Here is an 18,269-nt window from a genome sequence, read left to right on the forward strand (position 1 = left end):
TACAAACAAAATTCCTAATGCAATTTTTGAGATTTTGGCTTAAAAATCATTTTTTACACAACCACAGTACATGTTAAGGTTAAATATTAAAAAATGTACAGTACACCACGTTAATTAACCTACAAATAACACATATAATATACATAGTTCATAACAGTTTGGGAAAGGTTGTTTTTTTTTTAACCTTTGCTCCAGCTACTAATGGCAACTGGCATGTTATATTTAGGCTACTCGTGGCTTTACTTGTGTGATGAAACCACTGATATGTTTCTCTGTGACATACTAAACCAACAAAGAGATGTTAACTTACCTTGTCATTTATGGGCTTCAAGTGAAAAAATGTAGGCTACTGTGATAATATGATCATTTTGTGTTATCATTATACTGCCCAAATTAATGGTTCCAAAAAATGTGCTTGAAAACTAACAGAGAAAGTTATTTGTTTTCATTCTACATGCATAATCAGTTTATCTGATGTAATGCGTAACATCAGATTATCTGATGTTACGCATAACAGTGACACAACACACTGCACTGAATGAGAGAATGTGACCCACACATTTCCTCTTACCCGCCCTTTTATACTCCTTCACCCTCCTTATTCTCCTTATCTTCCTCTCTTGTGTGCACTGCCATGGTCTCTGCATTTTCATTTCTGATTGGCTGATTATTTCAATTTCTAGGCTATCTGGTTTCTTTTCATGTTTAATGTCTGGGCAAAATATTTTGTGTTATGCCCCAGAAATGAAAGGGCAAAGATCAGCGCCCACCTTGGCTCTATGTCACTGACAGCTACAAATCAAGCCAGAAATCTTGGTGTTATTATTGACTCAGACCTGAACTACAACAGCCATTTAAAGTTTATTACTAAATCTGCCTATTACCACCTGAAAAATATAGCTAGAATTAAGGGGTTTCTGTCTAAACAAGACATGGAAAACTTATTCATGCATTCATTTTTAGTAGGTTGGATTATTGCAATGGCTTATTTACAGGCCTTAACAAAAAATCAATCAGACAGCTGCAGCTGATTCAGAACGCTGCCACCACAGTCCTTACAAATACCAGGAAACTGGACCATATTACACCAGTCATTAAATCGCTACACTGGCTTCCTGTGAGTCAAAGAATAGATTTTAAAATCTTACTGCTGGTCTACAAAGCCGTAAATGGTCTCGGACCAAAATACATACTTGATCTACTGGTTCCCTACGAAGCATCCAGACCCCTTAGATCATCTGGAACAGGTTTGTTGTGTGTTCCAAGAACAAGAACCAAGCAAGGTGAGGCGGCATTCAGTTATTATGCTCCTCACCTGTGGAACAAACTTCCTGTAGATCTGAGGTCTGCTCAAACTGTCAGCTCCTTTAAATCAGGGACACTATTGTTTACTGAAGCGTACTCTTAGATTAAATACTTACCTGCTGTATTCTACTGCCCGTACTTTTTAACAACACACTGCTGATTTATGCCTTTTATTATTCTACTTCTTTTCTTATCCTGACTGTTCAATGTATTGAGCCTGTTTTTATTTTATGTTACTGTATTTTATTATTATCACTATCATTCTCAATTTCTATTTCCCTTTTCAATCGACTGATTTTATTGTTTTAAATTGTGTCTTGTTGCTTTTAGTGTCTCTGTAAAGCACTTTGAATTACCTTGTGTTGAATTGTGCTATACAAATAAACTTGCCTTGCCTTGCCTTGCCTTGTTACATTTAATTAAGTGTGCAAATTTAGTTTGCATTTAATATGACTTGCCATCACCAGGTAACAATCAAAGTTTGGTGTGGAAGCATGGTTGGATTCATATAGCTGGGAGGCCTGGGACAAAAATGAGCTGCTGGTCCCCCATTAACCCCCTGTTTCTTTCCTTCTGACATCCCTTTTTTCCACCAAAATTAGTGCATGTATGCACTTTTTTTTACTGTAAGCACAGGAAAAATGCTAAATACCCATTGCCAGTTTCTGTGTGTGTGTGTGTGTGTGTGTGTGTGTGTGTCTTTTTTTTTTTTTTTTTTTGGTGTGTCATGTTCTACATCACAGACAGACAAGAAAACAGGTTAGTAAACAGTAGATAGCATGGAGGCCAGTGAAAACATTACAATTTATTTTTATATATCTCTTATGTATTCAGTCTGACTTTTAACCTCTGTGGACACTAATTTGGAGCAATGTTTGAGCACTGCTTGGGTGGAGATGTGTGGTATTTTGTGGCGGAACATCACTCCACGGCTATAATTAGCACATTCACCCAGGGTTTGTGTTTCTATCAATGCCGATTGGGGCCAGAGCCAATAAATACCCATGACTACTGCAGAGTCATTTGACCTGGGTGTGAATGCCGATTGTAATCCTTTACCATTAAATACGAAGGCCAGATGTGGGAAAGGGGCTTAATATACTGAACCCTAAATTGAGTGGGTGTGAATGTTTAACTGAGTACCAGCTGGCAGCTTGCATGGTAGCCTTGGCCACCTGTGTATGAATATGAATGTGACAAGTAGTATTCAAGTGCTCTGAGTGGTCGGAAGGTGTTACACTAGTGCAAAGTCATTTTGGTGGATCAACAGGGTGGCAATAATAGAAACACAGCAGTGTCACTTGCTGGCAGACTGTTTGACTCTATGAATGCTTTTTGGGCTGTTTTGGAACAATAAACAGAAGGTAAGCATGCATTGCTTTAATTACTCTTCTCTCTGCTGTGTAGTGTTGATAACTGATTCAGAGGGTGATGATGAGTATGATGATGATTAGTGCTTTAGGCATATGAATGGGGAATACAACATTAATGTAAGCCCCACAGCTAAGCAAGTGGGCATTTGTGCCATTAATGGAGGTTGATATGGCAAAAGTATCAGTAATATATATATGTATTAGGGCTGTCAAGCAATTAAAAAAAAAAATCTAATTAATTACATGCTTTGTGATTAATAAATCTAAATTAATCATGAACTTCAATTCAAATGAATTTTGGCAGATAATTTTGCCAGTGTCATAAACCTGCTGGATTTTGGACACAACTGTCCTCCTGTCCTCTACTACTAAAACTGGTCTGCAGTCCCTTGCAATCCATTTTGCAAGGGACTTAGTTAAACAGTCACAAGAAGACTTACTCAGTTTGTATCTGAACACCTGGACCTAGCTTGGACCTAAGGGTTTACTGCTGAATGTTTTGTATTGAGGTGATATTTAGGCTTGAATTACTCCAATGATATGAAAATTCCTTACTGCGGAAATTTCAGAGAACGGTGCTGCTATTAACAGTTCCATCTGGGCGTTTTTTAAATGTAAATGTTCCATTCACAGGGCCAAGCAGCATTATCTGACCCAGTGACGCACTGGGTCAAAAGGCACCACAGAACACGATTAATCAGTGTTATTTTTTCAATGTGTTATTGTTTTTGTGATTAATTAATCAAAATTAACACGGGTGGCAATGTGGTGCAGTGGTTAGCATTGTTGCCTCACAGCAGCGATCCTGGTTTGAAGCCCTTCTGTGCATGGTTTGCATTTTCTCCCCCATGTCAGTGTGGGTTTTCTGCCAGTGCTCTGGCTTTCTCCCACAATCCAAGGACATGCAGATTATTCAGTGACTCTAAATTGTCCATAGGTGTGAATGTGAGTGTGAATGGTTGTCTGTCTCTATGTGTCAGCCCTGTGATAGTCTGGAGACCTGTCCAGGGTGTACCCTGCCTCTTGCCCAATGTCAGCTGGGATAGGCTCCAGCCCCTGTGACCCCCAACAGGATAACCGGTTATGAAAAATGAATGAATGGATGAATTTTGACAGCCTAAAAAATATATATATATTTCTTGGAGAGTATTTCTCATAGAGTGTGGTACATAATTTGACACACATTGACTGTAGCACCTAAAGGAGGGATCAAGGCGTTGATTTGTAAGTCAGAAGTCTCAAAGTATTTGCATTCATGTCGCAAGTTAAGACTCACAAAACTTGAGCCCTAAACTCTGAGTTTCTGGTTCTAAACAAAATCATGACCACGAAATGTAATGCCATTTAAGTAACAGAGAAACAATATGAAAATGACAAAAATCATGAATGCTTTTCTAAAATTTCTATTTATTTGTTAAACAAGTGCAACTGAACCTAATCAGACTTTTATATCACACAGCATAGGGATGCACAATAGTGGCTTTTTTGTTGATATCCGATATGCCGATATGTAATGACTCATTTGACCAATTTCCCCAACTAATTTTAGCGATCATCAAGTCTCTTCTGTAATGGAATTAACATCATATTATGCATGCATATTCTTATCATGACGGACCACCAGCAGATGGAGACATGAAATATGATACTTTTCAATGGATGTAATCTTCATTCATTGTGTAAATTAAGAACAAGCATGTTGACCGATGCTGATAGTTGATTTTAAAGCCGATATCAGGTGATACCAATGATGTGCTGATATTATTGTGAATCCCTAATATAGCACTATTAACCAGTACCATGACAGAATGAATTTTGTGTGTTTCTGTCCTGTCTCGTTGTATAATGAAAATGTAAATGTTGTAAAACAGTAAGCTAAATAGTACTTTGATGTCATATACAACATCCCTGAACTTAACAAAGGCCTTACTTTTAATCTTTGGGCTTTTAAGTCAAAAGGCTGCAGTCACAAGTCACTGATGTTAAAGTGCAAGACAGTTGCAAGTCTTTTTTGCTTTTGTCACATCGTGTCTTAAGTCATCAAATTTGTGACTCGAGTCTGACTTGATCAAAAAATCAAACAAAAGACACGCACATCTCACCATGGGAGGGCAGGTGCTGAGTCAATAGTCGTAGTTGAAAAAAAGGATGAATGACTCGCAACACTGCAGGACTCTTTGCAGCTCGAAACATACGTCATGGTGCAATAAATAATTCTTTTCTGCAAAGAGTCCTGCAGTGTTGTGAGTCATTCATCCTGTTTTTTCATCGAGTCTGACCTGACTCAAAGTCATGTGATTCAAGTCCACGACTCTGGTAGCACCATGCCAGAAGCTGCTTGTTCCATCACTCCATCATCCAAGATCCAGTTTGTTGTTCTACAAGATGAAATGAAAGTTAAAAACATAACGTAAATCTACTGTTTATTAACTGTTAACCCTGATAACAACTGTTATTGCCTGGATCATCTAGAGCTGGCTGCTAAATGCTGGTTGATTTTGGCCTGTTTAACACTAAGAAAATCCTCCTGTTTAGACTGTACGTGACAGAGTCATGCTGGTAGAAAGTATTATTGGGCATCTTATTTTCAGTGTCCTTATTTCCTTTAGCCATCATCCACACACAACCATCCATTTCCAAGTTATCACCTTATCCTTGTCCAGCCCTAATGCCCTACTGACCATATAAACAAATACCATAAAAATACATTGTTCACATAACACAGATTTTATGGTGCTCTCTCTCACACCTTCCCCCTCCTCTCCCCATCCCTCATGCCCCATCGATCGCTGGCTGCTTCCCCCCCTCATTCCCTTCGCCAGTTTGAGTGAGTTGTATCTCTGCTTACTGAGCGGAAATAAACCACAGCCACACACATCAACTGCAAAAGTACAGTCTTTACTGTCTCTTTATCTTTCTGTCTGTCTGTCTGCCTGTCAACATGTTTATCTCTGTAGCTGCTGAGCTACAATAGCAGACAGACAGAAATGACTTCAGGTTAAAGATGGTTTGACAGTGGCGTAAGGTAGTTGTGACAGGCCCAAGTGCACACTGTTGTGATGGGCCCGTAATGCATGTTATAAGGCACACCCGCACTACTGGCAACTGTTTATAGAAAAAAGCCAAAGGAGTCTCATTCAGGGAACTTTGATACTTTTCCCTCTGTTCATTCCTCTCTTGTCCTTTCTTACTGTAGCTTTTGTGTTTAAGAGACATGACCAACCCGATCTCACTCTCGAGTCGTCGAAATCCAATGCTTTAATGGTTGTCGTTATAGTTTAACATTAGCTGGCAGTATCAGGGGGAAACGCAGCAGGACAAGATGTTAAAGCGGTGAAAGTCCGAGCAGGATGGGCGGGAATGGTGGTGCATGGGTCCATCAAACACTAACCCTCACCCGGGAGAGTGGTTTTCATGTTCTGTAAGATGATAGAGCCAAACCTTGTTCTTTTTTCCTAAATCCAACCGTGTGCGTTTGTTGTTGAGGGAAAGAAATGTCAATATGTGGTGTTGTATTGATGTAGTGTGTTTATTTTGAAAGTAGACAATGCATGAAAGAGGCAGGTCTTGACACGACGTCCCAGAACGTTCACAACCAAGGCACCCAGGTGTATGGTATGTAGATATGTAGACATGGAAAGTCCATGACCAAACGTTGATATGTGATGAGGTTGGAGTGAGAATGTGTTGGCATGACTGCTTGCTGGACTTGATGTGCCCAGCTTGTCAGTCTTGACAGATTTTGCACCTAAACTTGCTACCGTATTGTATCATTTTGTCACATGATCAAATAGAGACTGCACATTAGACATTAACATTAATCATTCACAGAGCCCCCCACCCCCCATAAGCTTCACTGCCTGCACTGTCCATACCTACGTCCCTGGAAGCCAAAGCAGGCCATACCTGCTGCAGTAAGAGCTGTGTGTGTGTGTGTGTGTGTGTGTGTGTGTGTGTGTGTGTGTGTGTGTGTGTGTGTGTGTGTGAGAGAGAGAGAGAGAGAGAGAGAGAGAGAGAGAGAGAGAGAGAGAGAGAGAGCAGACAGTGTGTCAAGCCTGTCAGAGGACTGCTGAGCTCAGTGATTCTTGAACTGTTTGTTTGGGCTGTAGATAAAAACCAGTATGTCTGCCATACTGTGTGTGTGTGTGTGTGTGTGTGTGTGTGTGTGTGTGTGTGTGTGTTTGGGTTTTATATAGTGCCATTAAAAGTATACAAGGGCTAAGGGTCAGTATTTCTTTACTACCCAAGCAAGTTTCGCTACCCAAAATCCATAAAAGTAAAAGAATCAGCTGTGTGAATATCTCCGATTGACTTGAACTGTGATGTGTTTGCGTGCATGCTTACATGCAGCCCAGCTGTTGGAGGAGAGATTCACCGAGCTGTCACTTCAAATCTAAATCCACTTTTTCAGCTCGCAATGATAGACATCAGCACAGGAGCTACATTTTATCTCTGTGAAATAAGATCCAGATTATATTTATGTATAATACACATATATGATGTGTCAGGTGTAACTGGTCACTGTGCAGCAATTTTCTACCCTTCCCAGCTCACGGTTCATTTATTTTAACATTGCCTACTGCACTACCTGCCTGTCTCTCAGTACTATCTCAGTGTGTTCCTTGGGTGGGATCTGTTACATATATTCCTGCCTTTTGTTGCTCCTAAATCTTTTCTGTCCTGCTACTTTCACATTTAGCCTACTGACCTTCATCCTCATCTGCATCTTCATTCTCATCTTGCTCTTTGTTGCTAGTTGCCCCCCCAAAACCCATTTTCACCTCTTCAATGCCTCTGTGGTTTCCATAGATTTAATGTCCTTTATCGATTAACAGGCAGCAATGAATGTGATGTGTTTCCCCTCTCTCTGCTCATATTTTAACCAGAAGCTAATCAATACAGGGAGGCCTCACAGCAAGGACATCGGCTCACTTATAGCAAAGGATTAAACTGTGTGAGAGTGTGTGTGTGTGTGTGTGTGTGTGTGTGTGTGTGTGTGTGAGAGAGAGAGAGAGAGAGAGAGAGAGAGAGAGAGAGAGAGAGGGGGTACCAGACATGTCAGTGTCTATACATTCATGCATGAATGGCTGCTAATGTGCCTTTTACTGTACATCTGCATGTGCAAATATACAGTGGACCGTAAACCAAGCAGGTGTGGAAAAAAATCCAAAAATCATCAAAATCACTTTACTCTACTTGTCTTATTTCAAATTTTGCCACAGTTAAACTGTTTGCTCAAACTAACGAGCATGCACAAGTGAAAAAAAAACACCTCCAGCCTTGGCCTGAACTTTTAATTTTCAAACATCAAAAGATACGATTTAAAAAGGCCTATGACCCTAATTTATGATGGAAGGAGGATCATACATTTTCTGCCAGTAACTCAGGGAGACACAAGAAAAAAAATATTTGAAGCTTTGTGGAAGGTAAAAAAAACAATTGCGCATCAGCCACCCTCCTGTTCTGATAAGTAAAGAACAGTCCCTAACTTAATGTAAAACACCACACAATAACAAAACACAATAAAATTTCATCAGCATTTTCATCCAAGGATTGTTTTTAACAGGTTACTCCTAAAAGGGTATAATAAATTCTGATGATTTGGAATATGCTCAGATAATGCACAAAATTGTACTGCTGCACAGGAAGAGTATTTTTTCCCATGATCTTCAAGTATACCGATTTTGTAAGATTAGGCCCAACACTGAAAAAAACAAACAAAAAAATTAGTCACCGATCACTTAATTCATAATTAACAAAATGATTTAGAAAACATGTAAAGAGAGAATTGTTTCTTATGACATCACAAAATATTCCAGATAACTTTAATACTGGGCGGCACGATGGTGTGGTGGTTAGCACTCTCGCCTCACAGCAAGAGAGTTGCCGGTTCGATCCCGGGCGTGCGGAGTCCTTCTGTGCGGAGTTTGCATGTTCTCCCCGTGTCAGCGTGGGTTCTCTCCGGGCACTCTGGCTTCCTCCCACAGTCCAAAGACATGCAGATTGGGGACTAGGTTAATTGATAGCTCTAAATTGTCCGTAGGTGTGAATGTGAGTGTGAATGGTTGTCTGTCTCTATGTGTCAGCCCTGCGATAGTCTGGCGACCTGTCCAGGGTGTACCCTGCCTCTCGCCCGATGTCAGCTGGGATAGGCTCCAGCCCCCCCGCGACCCTCAAGAGGATGAAGCGGTTAGAAGATGAATGAATGAATGAACTTTAATACTGTAAACCAATAATAATAATGCCTTGTAATATGATGTACATTTGTAGTGCATGTCCAGTATAATGCATGGTATGGGAAGATGCTTTATGTGATGCTTTAGATGAGTATTGAGAATACATTTTCAATTAATCTTTGTATACGCAGGTATATAATCAGTAGTGCTGGACATATTTAATGCCTTTATTTTAATGCTTTTACTTTAAAAGAATATTTTACAATTAAAGAAGTGACTTCATGATGAGTTAAGCCCTGTATTCAAAATCTTACTTCATTGGGTATTATTCACAACAGTATTCATTATTCAGGTATTACATATTACGGTAATTATTAATTACTGATGCTTTATGTTTTAATATTGCATCTGATCAAGGAGCAGCTCATTGTAACCATTTTAGATCCTGTTGGATGGTTCAATCTAAAACCATGCACCAAAACTGATGATACAGTCTATATGTAAAATTTTAACTTGTAAAAAGATGCCTATTCCAATAATTTAGTGGAGTAAAAAGGGCAATATTTCCTTCTGAATTGTAGTTCAGTACAAGTGTAAACTACCATAAAATGTAAATATTCAATCAGAATTAATGTGTGTGTACACCCACAAGGAATTTGACTCCAGTTTGTGTTGCTCTCAAAATATGTACACAGAAATATGCAGTTAAAACAAGGACAATAACAGGCAATAGTGAGCAGGTTTCAGGCTTGACAAAAATGAACAAATTCACTTTAACTTGATTAGTTTTGTAAAAAGGAGTGAGACCAATCACTCACTCACTTGTTTCATCATTATAATGATGATGTCAGTGATTTATTAGGGACTGTTCATTACTTCCAAGAGGGGAGGGGGTGGTGCAAAACAAGGGAGGCACTTCAAATATTTTTTTCAAGCATGAGGGAAGGAGTTATTTTTTTGATTTGGCTTAGGGGAGGGACACTCTACATTAAATGGCTGTATTTATTGTTTATTTTGAATACCCTCGGATCCCTAAAACCTGCAAGTAGGTTTTAAGGCAAGTTATCATAAACTGTGAAATATGGTTATTTATGGTGATTTATATATATATATATATATATATATATATATATATATACAGTACTGGCCAAAAGTTTGGACACACCTTCTCATTCAATGCGTTTTCTTTCTTAAAGTAATGATGGCCACTCGTTTTTCTTTAGTTAGTTGATTGGTTCTTGCCATAATATGAATTTTAACAGTTGTCCAATAGGGCTGTCGGCTGTGTATTAACCTGACTTCTGCACAACACAACTGATGGTCCCAACCCCATTGATAAAGCAAGAAATTCCACTAATTAACCCTGATAAGGCACACCTGTGAAGTGGAAACCATTTTAGGTGACTACCTCTTGAAGCTCATGGAGAGAATGCCAAGAGTGTGCAAAGCAGTAATCAGAGCAAAGGGTGGCTATTTTGAAGAAACTAGAATATAAAACATGTTTTCAGTTATTTCACCTTTTCTTGTTAAGTACATAACTCCACATGTGTTCATTCATAGTTTTGATGCCTTCAGTGAGAATCTACAATGTAAATAGTCATGAAAATAAAGAAAACGCATTGAATGAGAAGGTGTGTCCAAACTTTTGGCCTGTACTGTATATATATATATATAGGTTAACTGGTGACTCTAAATTGTCTGTAGGTGTGAATGTGAGCATCTGTCTCTATGTGTCAGCCCTGTGATAGTCTGGCGACCTGTCCAAGGTGTACCCCACCTCTTACCCAGTGTCAGCCGGGAAAGGCTCCATCCCCCCTGCGACCCCCAAGAGGATAAGTGGTTACGGCAAATGAATGAATGAATACATAAACAGTCCCATACTACTACCACTAGGCAGTGGCATGAGGTAGTTACGGTGGGCCCCAGTGCACACTATCATTCATCACATGATCAGAGACTTGACACTGGATAACATGACATACAGCACGTAATTGTTGCTTGTTAGTTATAGAGTAAGCATATCATTATGTTGTAGGTGCTGTTGACTGTTTTACAAAAAAAGAAGAAGTAAACATGACAGATATGGGTTTACCACTTCCAAGGGCATTTATAGCAAATGGCACTGTTTTTGATTTAATGAGAGTTCCTCTTTGAACACAGGCATATTTTCAAGGTGACACACATTCAGAAGGGCCCATTCTCCACCCAACACATTGTTGGAGGGCCCAATCTCTCTATGTAAGGGTGGAGGGGGGCTGTCACTAGGCTACTTGTACTACTACTAGTAGTGGTAATTGAAGACCTACAAATAGTAGTTGTTATTTTAGTTGTGTAAGTAGTCAGTATTGGTGGCATTTTGAAAGTAGGTGGAAAGCATTTGGAGGCACGCGCAGGGCAGATAGGTGGAGCTCGTGCGCAGCTGGTGTCACTCATCAAACTAGAGAGGGAGAGAGGGAGGGATAGAGAGGCCGTCGGGTACAGAGCAGAGGGTACCACAGGACACTGCCGCTGCTGCTGCTGGACCTCAACAACCAGCAACAAGAGACGCGCAAACTGCCTCGGATATCTCCTCTCCCTACCTCACCGCCGCCAGCTTTATGTCCGGATATTCTGCTACTTGGACATTAAAGCGGCAAGTTGAGAGTCAAATATGACAGCTCGTATTTAGCATTAATGTGTCAGCGGCTGTGTTTGTGAGCTGTGAGTCTGTGAACCGGAGCGAGCGGAGCAACGCGTTTCCACCGACTGGACCTTTTTTACTTTTCGGCGAAGAAGGCTGTTCATTTACGGCGTGCATGGATTTAAGGACGAGCGGTACTGGTTATGACATTAAGGAGCACTCTGTCCACTAAACAGACTGTTCGCTTGGCTGGGTACAAGGAGTAGCAAGCGATAAGACAATTACATAATGTCATTTTGGCTACTATGAAAACACAGCGAAAAAGCTGCTAACGATAGCGGCGACGGAGCTCTATCAAGATAAAACAGGCGGTAGACATTAAGGTCATTTACATCACGTGTGTTAGTACAGGACTGTAATGTTATAATGTGTATTTTATTCTTTTTAATCTTTCGTGCTACAGAGTAACGAGGTCTGCAACTCCATTAGCACAGTTAAGTTGGTGTCACTTGTAGAATTTGGACTAGGCTAAGACTACAAAGAAGACAACGACGTTGAATTTGGCGTCTAAATTCGTCAAAAACAACACAACGGACGGCGAAGTTTGACAGCGAAACTCCCTCAAGGGCTGAGAGGTCACCGGGACCGGTCATCTCCTTTCCCTCCTCCCCCTCCTCCTCCTCCTCCTCCCATCAGTCTGTTATGAAGATGTGAACTCTTCCCTCCCTCCCTTCCTCTTTCTCTCTTCGCCGTCCAGGACACTTTGATCTTTTTTTTCCCTCTGTTTGGTACAAAGAGATCAAAGGCGACTCCCTCCTCTCGGGGATGTACGAAAGCGTGGATGTTGTGGGTTTTAGCCCCAGCCCCAGCAGCCCCAGCCCCGGCTCCTTTCTGAGCATGGACTACTACCACAGACCCCCGGGGCTCGGGCCGGAGAAGGGACTCCTGTCTGGTGTAGGAGGACTCCAGCGTCCGTTCGGAGGATCCCTGGTGACCGTGAGACACTGGAGCGGCTCCAGCCACTGTGAGTCCCACTGAAAAAATATTTGCCATTTTGGACAGAATAGCAAATAACTGCAGGGCACACCACAATTAGTAAGTGTGGATAATTTAATTTGTTGAAAAATGACAACGAGGTGCTGGCGGGTAATGCTTGTACTTTGATATCTGTTGTCAGCTCGGGGGGATGAATGCACGAGTTCACCGGTTCCAACTGGGACACATGCCAACCCCTTCTTCTAGTATCAGGTGCCCCACAGCCTCTTTTTTTAGTCCCCTCTTAACTAGATGGGAAGTGAACACACCACTGTTCTACACAACATGTAGTGCCATTCACTCTTACTTTAGCCTGCTCAGCATGTATCCTTTCCTACACTCTTTCACCATTAGTTCCTTACAGCAAGCCTTGTGAGCTTCAGCATTAGCTACTGTTGATGATTACACCATTTAAATCAAGTGGGTATTGTTAAATGAAAAACTGTTTATCTATTCATGAGCATTTTGACTGCCAGACACCCAATAATGTTGCATTCAGTCTAAGGTGACCCATTTTACGAGCAATTAAAATGGGTCCTCAATGTCGCAGCATGTCTACACTGTGTATTGTGCAACTTCTGGGTTTGGTTTATGTTTTCAGTCGAGTGACTCAGACGACCTCAGTAGGTCAGCAGCTGCCTGCACACATTTACCAAATCTAGTCTATATGACCTCGAGCTCAGTGCTTCTCAATGGGTCAGAATTAACTCTGAATGTTTACAGTTTTGTCAACATAACCTCCCCATGCTTTTCAATCAATTAATCCATAAATGTCATTTTTCAAGTAATATTTCCAAACATTAACTTGTTTCAGTTCACAGCTTATAGGATTCCTTTGTAGCTACTCTGTGATAGTAAATTGATTGGTTAAAATAATTTTTGGCTTTGGTTATAATAATTTTGCTTTACCAAGTTTTGCATTTTCTGACATCTTAGACCAAACAGTTAAGCAATTTATTGAGAAAAAAATTATCAGCTTAATCAGCAATTAATATGTTATGTAGTCGCAACCCGAGAAGGGTTTTAAGCCTGTCAAACGTTCTGTAAGTTGCTTACCATTTTATATGGCATTCATTTTTTATTGCACACAGTATCACAAATGTTCTGTATACCAATTGAATAAACCAGGAATAAATGGGCATACTTTATCATAAGAATGCTACTTCTAGGCTACTTAAAATAATATTGATAATAATAATTGTTTCATTTATTACAGTGGTGTCGTATATGCGGATAAATGGGGTCTACTATAAGGATATAAACTCAGTTTACCCACCCATCAACCAAAAATAATTTGGAATATATAAGAATGTGTACCCAGTTCTCCCTCTGTAACATACCCAGTGGTGTAGTGGTTGTCAATGCGGTGGGTGTACCTAGGTAGATGGTTATATTAGTGAGGACGATGTGGGTATACTCTATTTTTTATTTCTAATGGCTTTTTTGGCAATAGTTTGGTTGAGTGTAAACAGCTAGAAAAAGATGTCGGTATACCCTATTTACCTGCATATACCCTCCCTATACGACTGAACCCACCTCATCAACTACCACTGCACCACAGGTTTATTATAATTAAAACCCTTTTGCGTATTTTTTTGGAGATTATTGCACTTGCGAAATTATTGTGATATAAGTTATTGTGTAGTTAGTTTATGAGACAATCATAGTGAAAATTGGTGCACTGGTTCTGTGGCTGAATTATCTCAGTGTCCATGGGTTTGAAAGTCAGAAATATTCAAATGTATACATTAGATTTAATTCTACAAAATAAATATACTAATATTCATACCAACACTAATTACTCTTGTAATTAATACTAATATAAATAATACTAGTAAGTGCAATGATTTATTTTTTGGCAGCCATTTACAGTTGGTGATCATTTCCTAGATTTTACACTGCAGAATCTTTTTTGCTTCGTACACCGTGTTGGGTATCCTCAAAAGCTGGAAAATACAAATACTCCTAGTTTGGTTAAGACACTAAGACCATATGTTTAACTGTGTGTGGCATGCTCTAATCAGTTGGATGTCGCAACGTAGATTCTGTCAACATCCTGATATTTGGTCATTTTGGGTTTTGTTTGATATTAAATAAAGACTTGGCTTTTAGAGTATGAAACTGTTATCGCCAAATTCTGACGATAAATACAATTTTGAAGTGTCAAGCTGCGAACACTTGTCAAATTCTCCCTTCTTCTATGTCTACCTGAAATTATGAATAAAAGGTCTAACTTTCTCTGAATGGGTTATGGTCAGACTTCATGTAAACAAAGTCTTGGTTTTCAGAATTATTTAAACCTCTTAAAATCCATCGGGTTACTGTCAGCCACTTGAGTTAGTTCTGACATCATGCATCAAAATATTGCAGTTTAAACTTTTATGATATGGACATGCTAAACGTGGTTAGCTCAGTTAGATTCTCCACAATTTAACTGTACCGTTTATTTTACAGAAACCATGAGTACCAAAATATAATTCATTCAGATTTTACCAGCAAGGCAAGCAGGAGGGACAGAAAATAAGTGGTGTCTCCCTACCTCTGAAGCTGACTGAAAGTCAGAATATGTGTCCAGTTCTTGATTATATTCCTTTAGTCTGTAATGGTCCACCAATCCAATAAATCAGAGGGGTTTTTCTTAAAAATTAATCCAATTTGTGAATATTGTCGTGTTAAGTCCATTGCTAATTGTATGCTAACTTTGTTTATCAAGCGGACTGCAGTTGTACTGACATGAGCAATATTTTCTTGTCTTCCTGCACCATGTTTTTGGCTATGCTTGTTGTCATTACCTCGCTGATGACAAAATTAAAGTCTTCAAAGAGACTATTGTAGCCAATTGGTTTCCCTTTGCTTGTTTTGAATGCTGTATGGTATGGGTAGTTTGGCCGCAACGTAGCCGAGCTCAATCAACGTGTCACAGTAGAAAGTCCCTGCTTGTAGGAGGGACTTCGATTTATGGCAAACTTTGAAAGGCTTTTCTCAAAATTGTCGCTCGGCATCGGTCATTATGCAATGTGACACATTTTGCTTAATATTTGGAGTAAAAAAACAATGTTGATATCATTAGAAAGCCAAGAATCTCTTCTTAACAGTGTATAAAAAGTCAAACATTTTGTTTTGAGTAATACAAATGTTTTTCTAAAAAAAAAAGTTCTTTTTCAGCTTGATGAAAGAGGCCAGACAGAAATCTAAAGTGTTGCCTAATCACAAGCTGTAGAAGAACTTTCCCTAAATGAAATACCAGACTAGAAGGTTTTTTTTTTTTTATTTTCCATTCAGCCACTTTCTGTACCTGCTTAACATATGCTGGATCATGGGGGGGTGCCAATGCCAATCCCAGCACGCACTGGCTAAGAGGCTACACCTGGATGCCCGTCTATCAAAAGAATAACAAACACAAATTCAAAAACACAGGACCTTCTTGCTGTGACTTGACAGTGCCGCCCAACCCCAGTGTCACATGCTAGAAACAGTCAGCCTCAGAGTCAGACAGTAACCCAAGGGTGATGACATGGTGATGTCACTGCGACATGGGCCTTGCACAACTGGGTTAAGTCATCAAGACAGAGAGTGCAAAGTGGACTCCAGTTGGCCGGTGAGAAACACAAGGAAGGAGAAACATATAGAAGCAAGAGGGGAGTGCTCATAAATTTGAGCTGTGAAGGCAGGAAGGATTAGTGTGTGTGTGTGTGTGTGTGTGTGTGTGTGTGTAAGTGTGTGTGTGTTTGTGTGTGTGTCTGGGGGTGAGGGGTTGTGGGGGGGGGGGGTCTTTGTGCGTGACTGGAATGAAGAGCGTCTAACAGGTTCAAAGGTCAAAGGCCGTACACAGATGCCGGCACGCACACACATTTAGTGACTGCTCCAGCGACATGTAAGCAATGGCCTGAGGATAGTGGTTCACTCTGTGTGTGTGTGTGTGTGTGTGTGTGTGTGTGTGTGTGTGTGTGTGTGTTGGGTGTGATCCAGTGCAATGACTCACTGACAATTGGGAAGTGACCTACATCTCTCCCTCTCTTTATTTCTCCTTCTATCTGCCTCTTTCTTTCCTGTGTCAGCTGCCCAGTCATCACTTCTCTGCACTGAATGACCTCTCTTTCTGTCTGATGGACACACACACACACACACACACACACACACACACACACACACACACACACACACATTCATTCACCCTCACAGTTTGTCTGGGAATGTGAGTGTATACTGACCAAGTTTGACCTGAGTGTGAGTGTGTGAAAAAGGGAGGAGGTGGACGGTTGTTTGTCAGTGTTTTCATCTAGTAGATGGCTTTATCTCTCTATGTGTGTGTGGGAATGCACTTCCATCAGATGAATGCTGAAAGAGTGGCAGTGGAAAGCTGGTTATTAATTCATTTGTTCTAGTCAGAGTCCTCTGGCATTTCATGTCTTTGTCTGTATATCACTGTGTAGGAATTTCTCCTCTCATGTCACATCTTTTGAATTTATTAGAGACAGGATAAAGAGGGAAAAGAACAATATTAACCTTGGCTGCTATTGTTATACCAATTTCTAATCTGGAGCGTGCACACAGTGTTTGCATTAGGCTGATTAAAACTTCAATACAGTGTCAATACAAACAGCTCTGCATTGCTTAAGTCTGTCGTTTATATTTTCATATCTTCTGCATTTTCCCAGTGTGACTTGCAAGACCATCATGGTGACACAAGTTGCATAGCTTTCTCTAATATACCAGACACATTCGGGATGTCACAAACAAGTTTTTTTGGCCATCACACTGATGAAATTTATGCAATTAATGTTTACCAAAACAACACAGCTGCTCAGAGTAGGCTTGTGCCGATTTCCGGTTTAAACGGTTCGGTCCGGTTTAAGAGTTCCACCTGGTTTAATTCACGTCAACCGTATAAACCGGAGGAGGAAAAAAATTTAAAAAATTAAAAAAACAGCTTTTCACATCGGGGGCGTGTCAACGGGACTATATTCAACTTATCTTGCATTGTAACATGCATTATGACAACTTAATAAGGTTTATGTTTGTTTATAGATGAAGTGGAGGAGCCTACAGTGTTTTGTTTAGATTGTCTTAGACTGACAAGTCTGCTTAACTAAAGACTGATGACTTTCTCCCTGATTTTGTGTTTAGATGGGTGGATACAATTTCAGAGTTTAAAAAACTCCCTACGTTGCAGAACCAATAGTAAATCCGCAGGGCGGTCCTTCGGTGGCTCGCTGAACTCTTGTGCTTGTAAACATAGTCCCACTAGAAACACGTGTAGCGGTACAAAATGGCTCAGCCGCGCTCGCAGAAAACGCCGTCAAAGTTAGTGGATGTTTGTCGCGTTTGCGGCGACACATTCTCAGCAACTACAAGAAGCAAACATAATCTTTTACAAGGCCATGACTCATCCATCCGGCCGGACTATAACATTAGAGGGAATCGCCTTGTTGTTTACAAATACTTACGGGTAGAAAACTAGAAGAGTTTTTAGCTATATATATATATATATAGCCTATATATCACATTTTTCACATCACTGTATCACCGTTTAGACTAATCCAATGTTTGTAAAGTCTATAAGCACAATGATTGAACAAACATTACTATTTCTGTGTGCACGTTTAGCTGGGCTAACCCTGTTAGCCGTTGGCGATGTCTGTAATAGGTAATAACTCATTAGACGGTCCGTGAAAAAAATATCTTTTCCAGCGGATATCTTAGTTAAAACATGATTGAGCTAGCAAAGCAGTTTTGTGTTGCTATGTGTGGTATTTATTC

General features: G+C 40.1%; 1 protein-coding gene across 1 annotated transcript in view; it reads left to right on the top strand.

Annotated features, from left to right (window-relative positions):
* Window positions 1–11,321: 11,321 nt before the first annotated feature.
* Window positions 11,322–18,269, top strand: part of LOC125879579 (retinoic acid receptor alpha-B-like) — a 30,222-nt gene continuing 23,274 nt past the window's right edge. Inside the window, exon 1 of the mRNA XM_049561527.1 lies at window positions 11,322–12,498. Coding sequence (XP_049417484.1) covers window positions 12,300–12,498 — 199 coding nt within the window. The 5' untranslated portion in view covers window positions 11,322–12,299. The remainder of the gene's footprint in view (window positions 12,499–18,269) is intronic.

This window comes from Epinephelus fuscoguttatus, linkage group LG19 (genome assembly GCF_011397635.1).
Source record: "Epinephelus fuscoguttatus linkage group LG19, E.fuscoguttatus.final_Chr_v1".
NCBI classification, from domain to species: Eukaryota; Metazoa; Chordata; class Actinopteri; order Perciformes; family Serranidae; genus Epinephelus; species Epinephelus fuscoguttatus.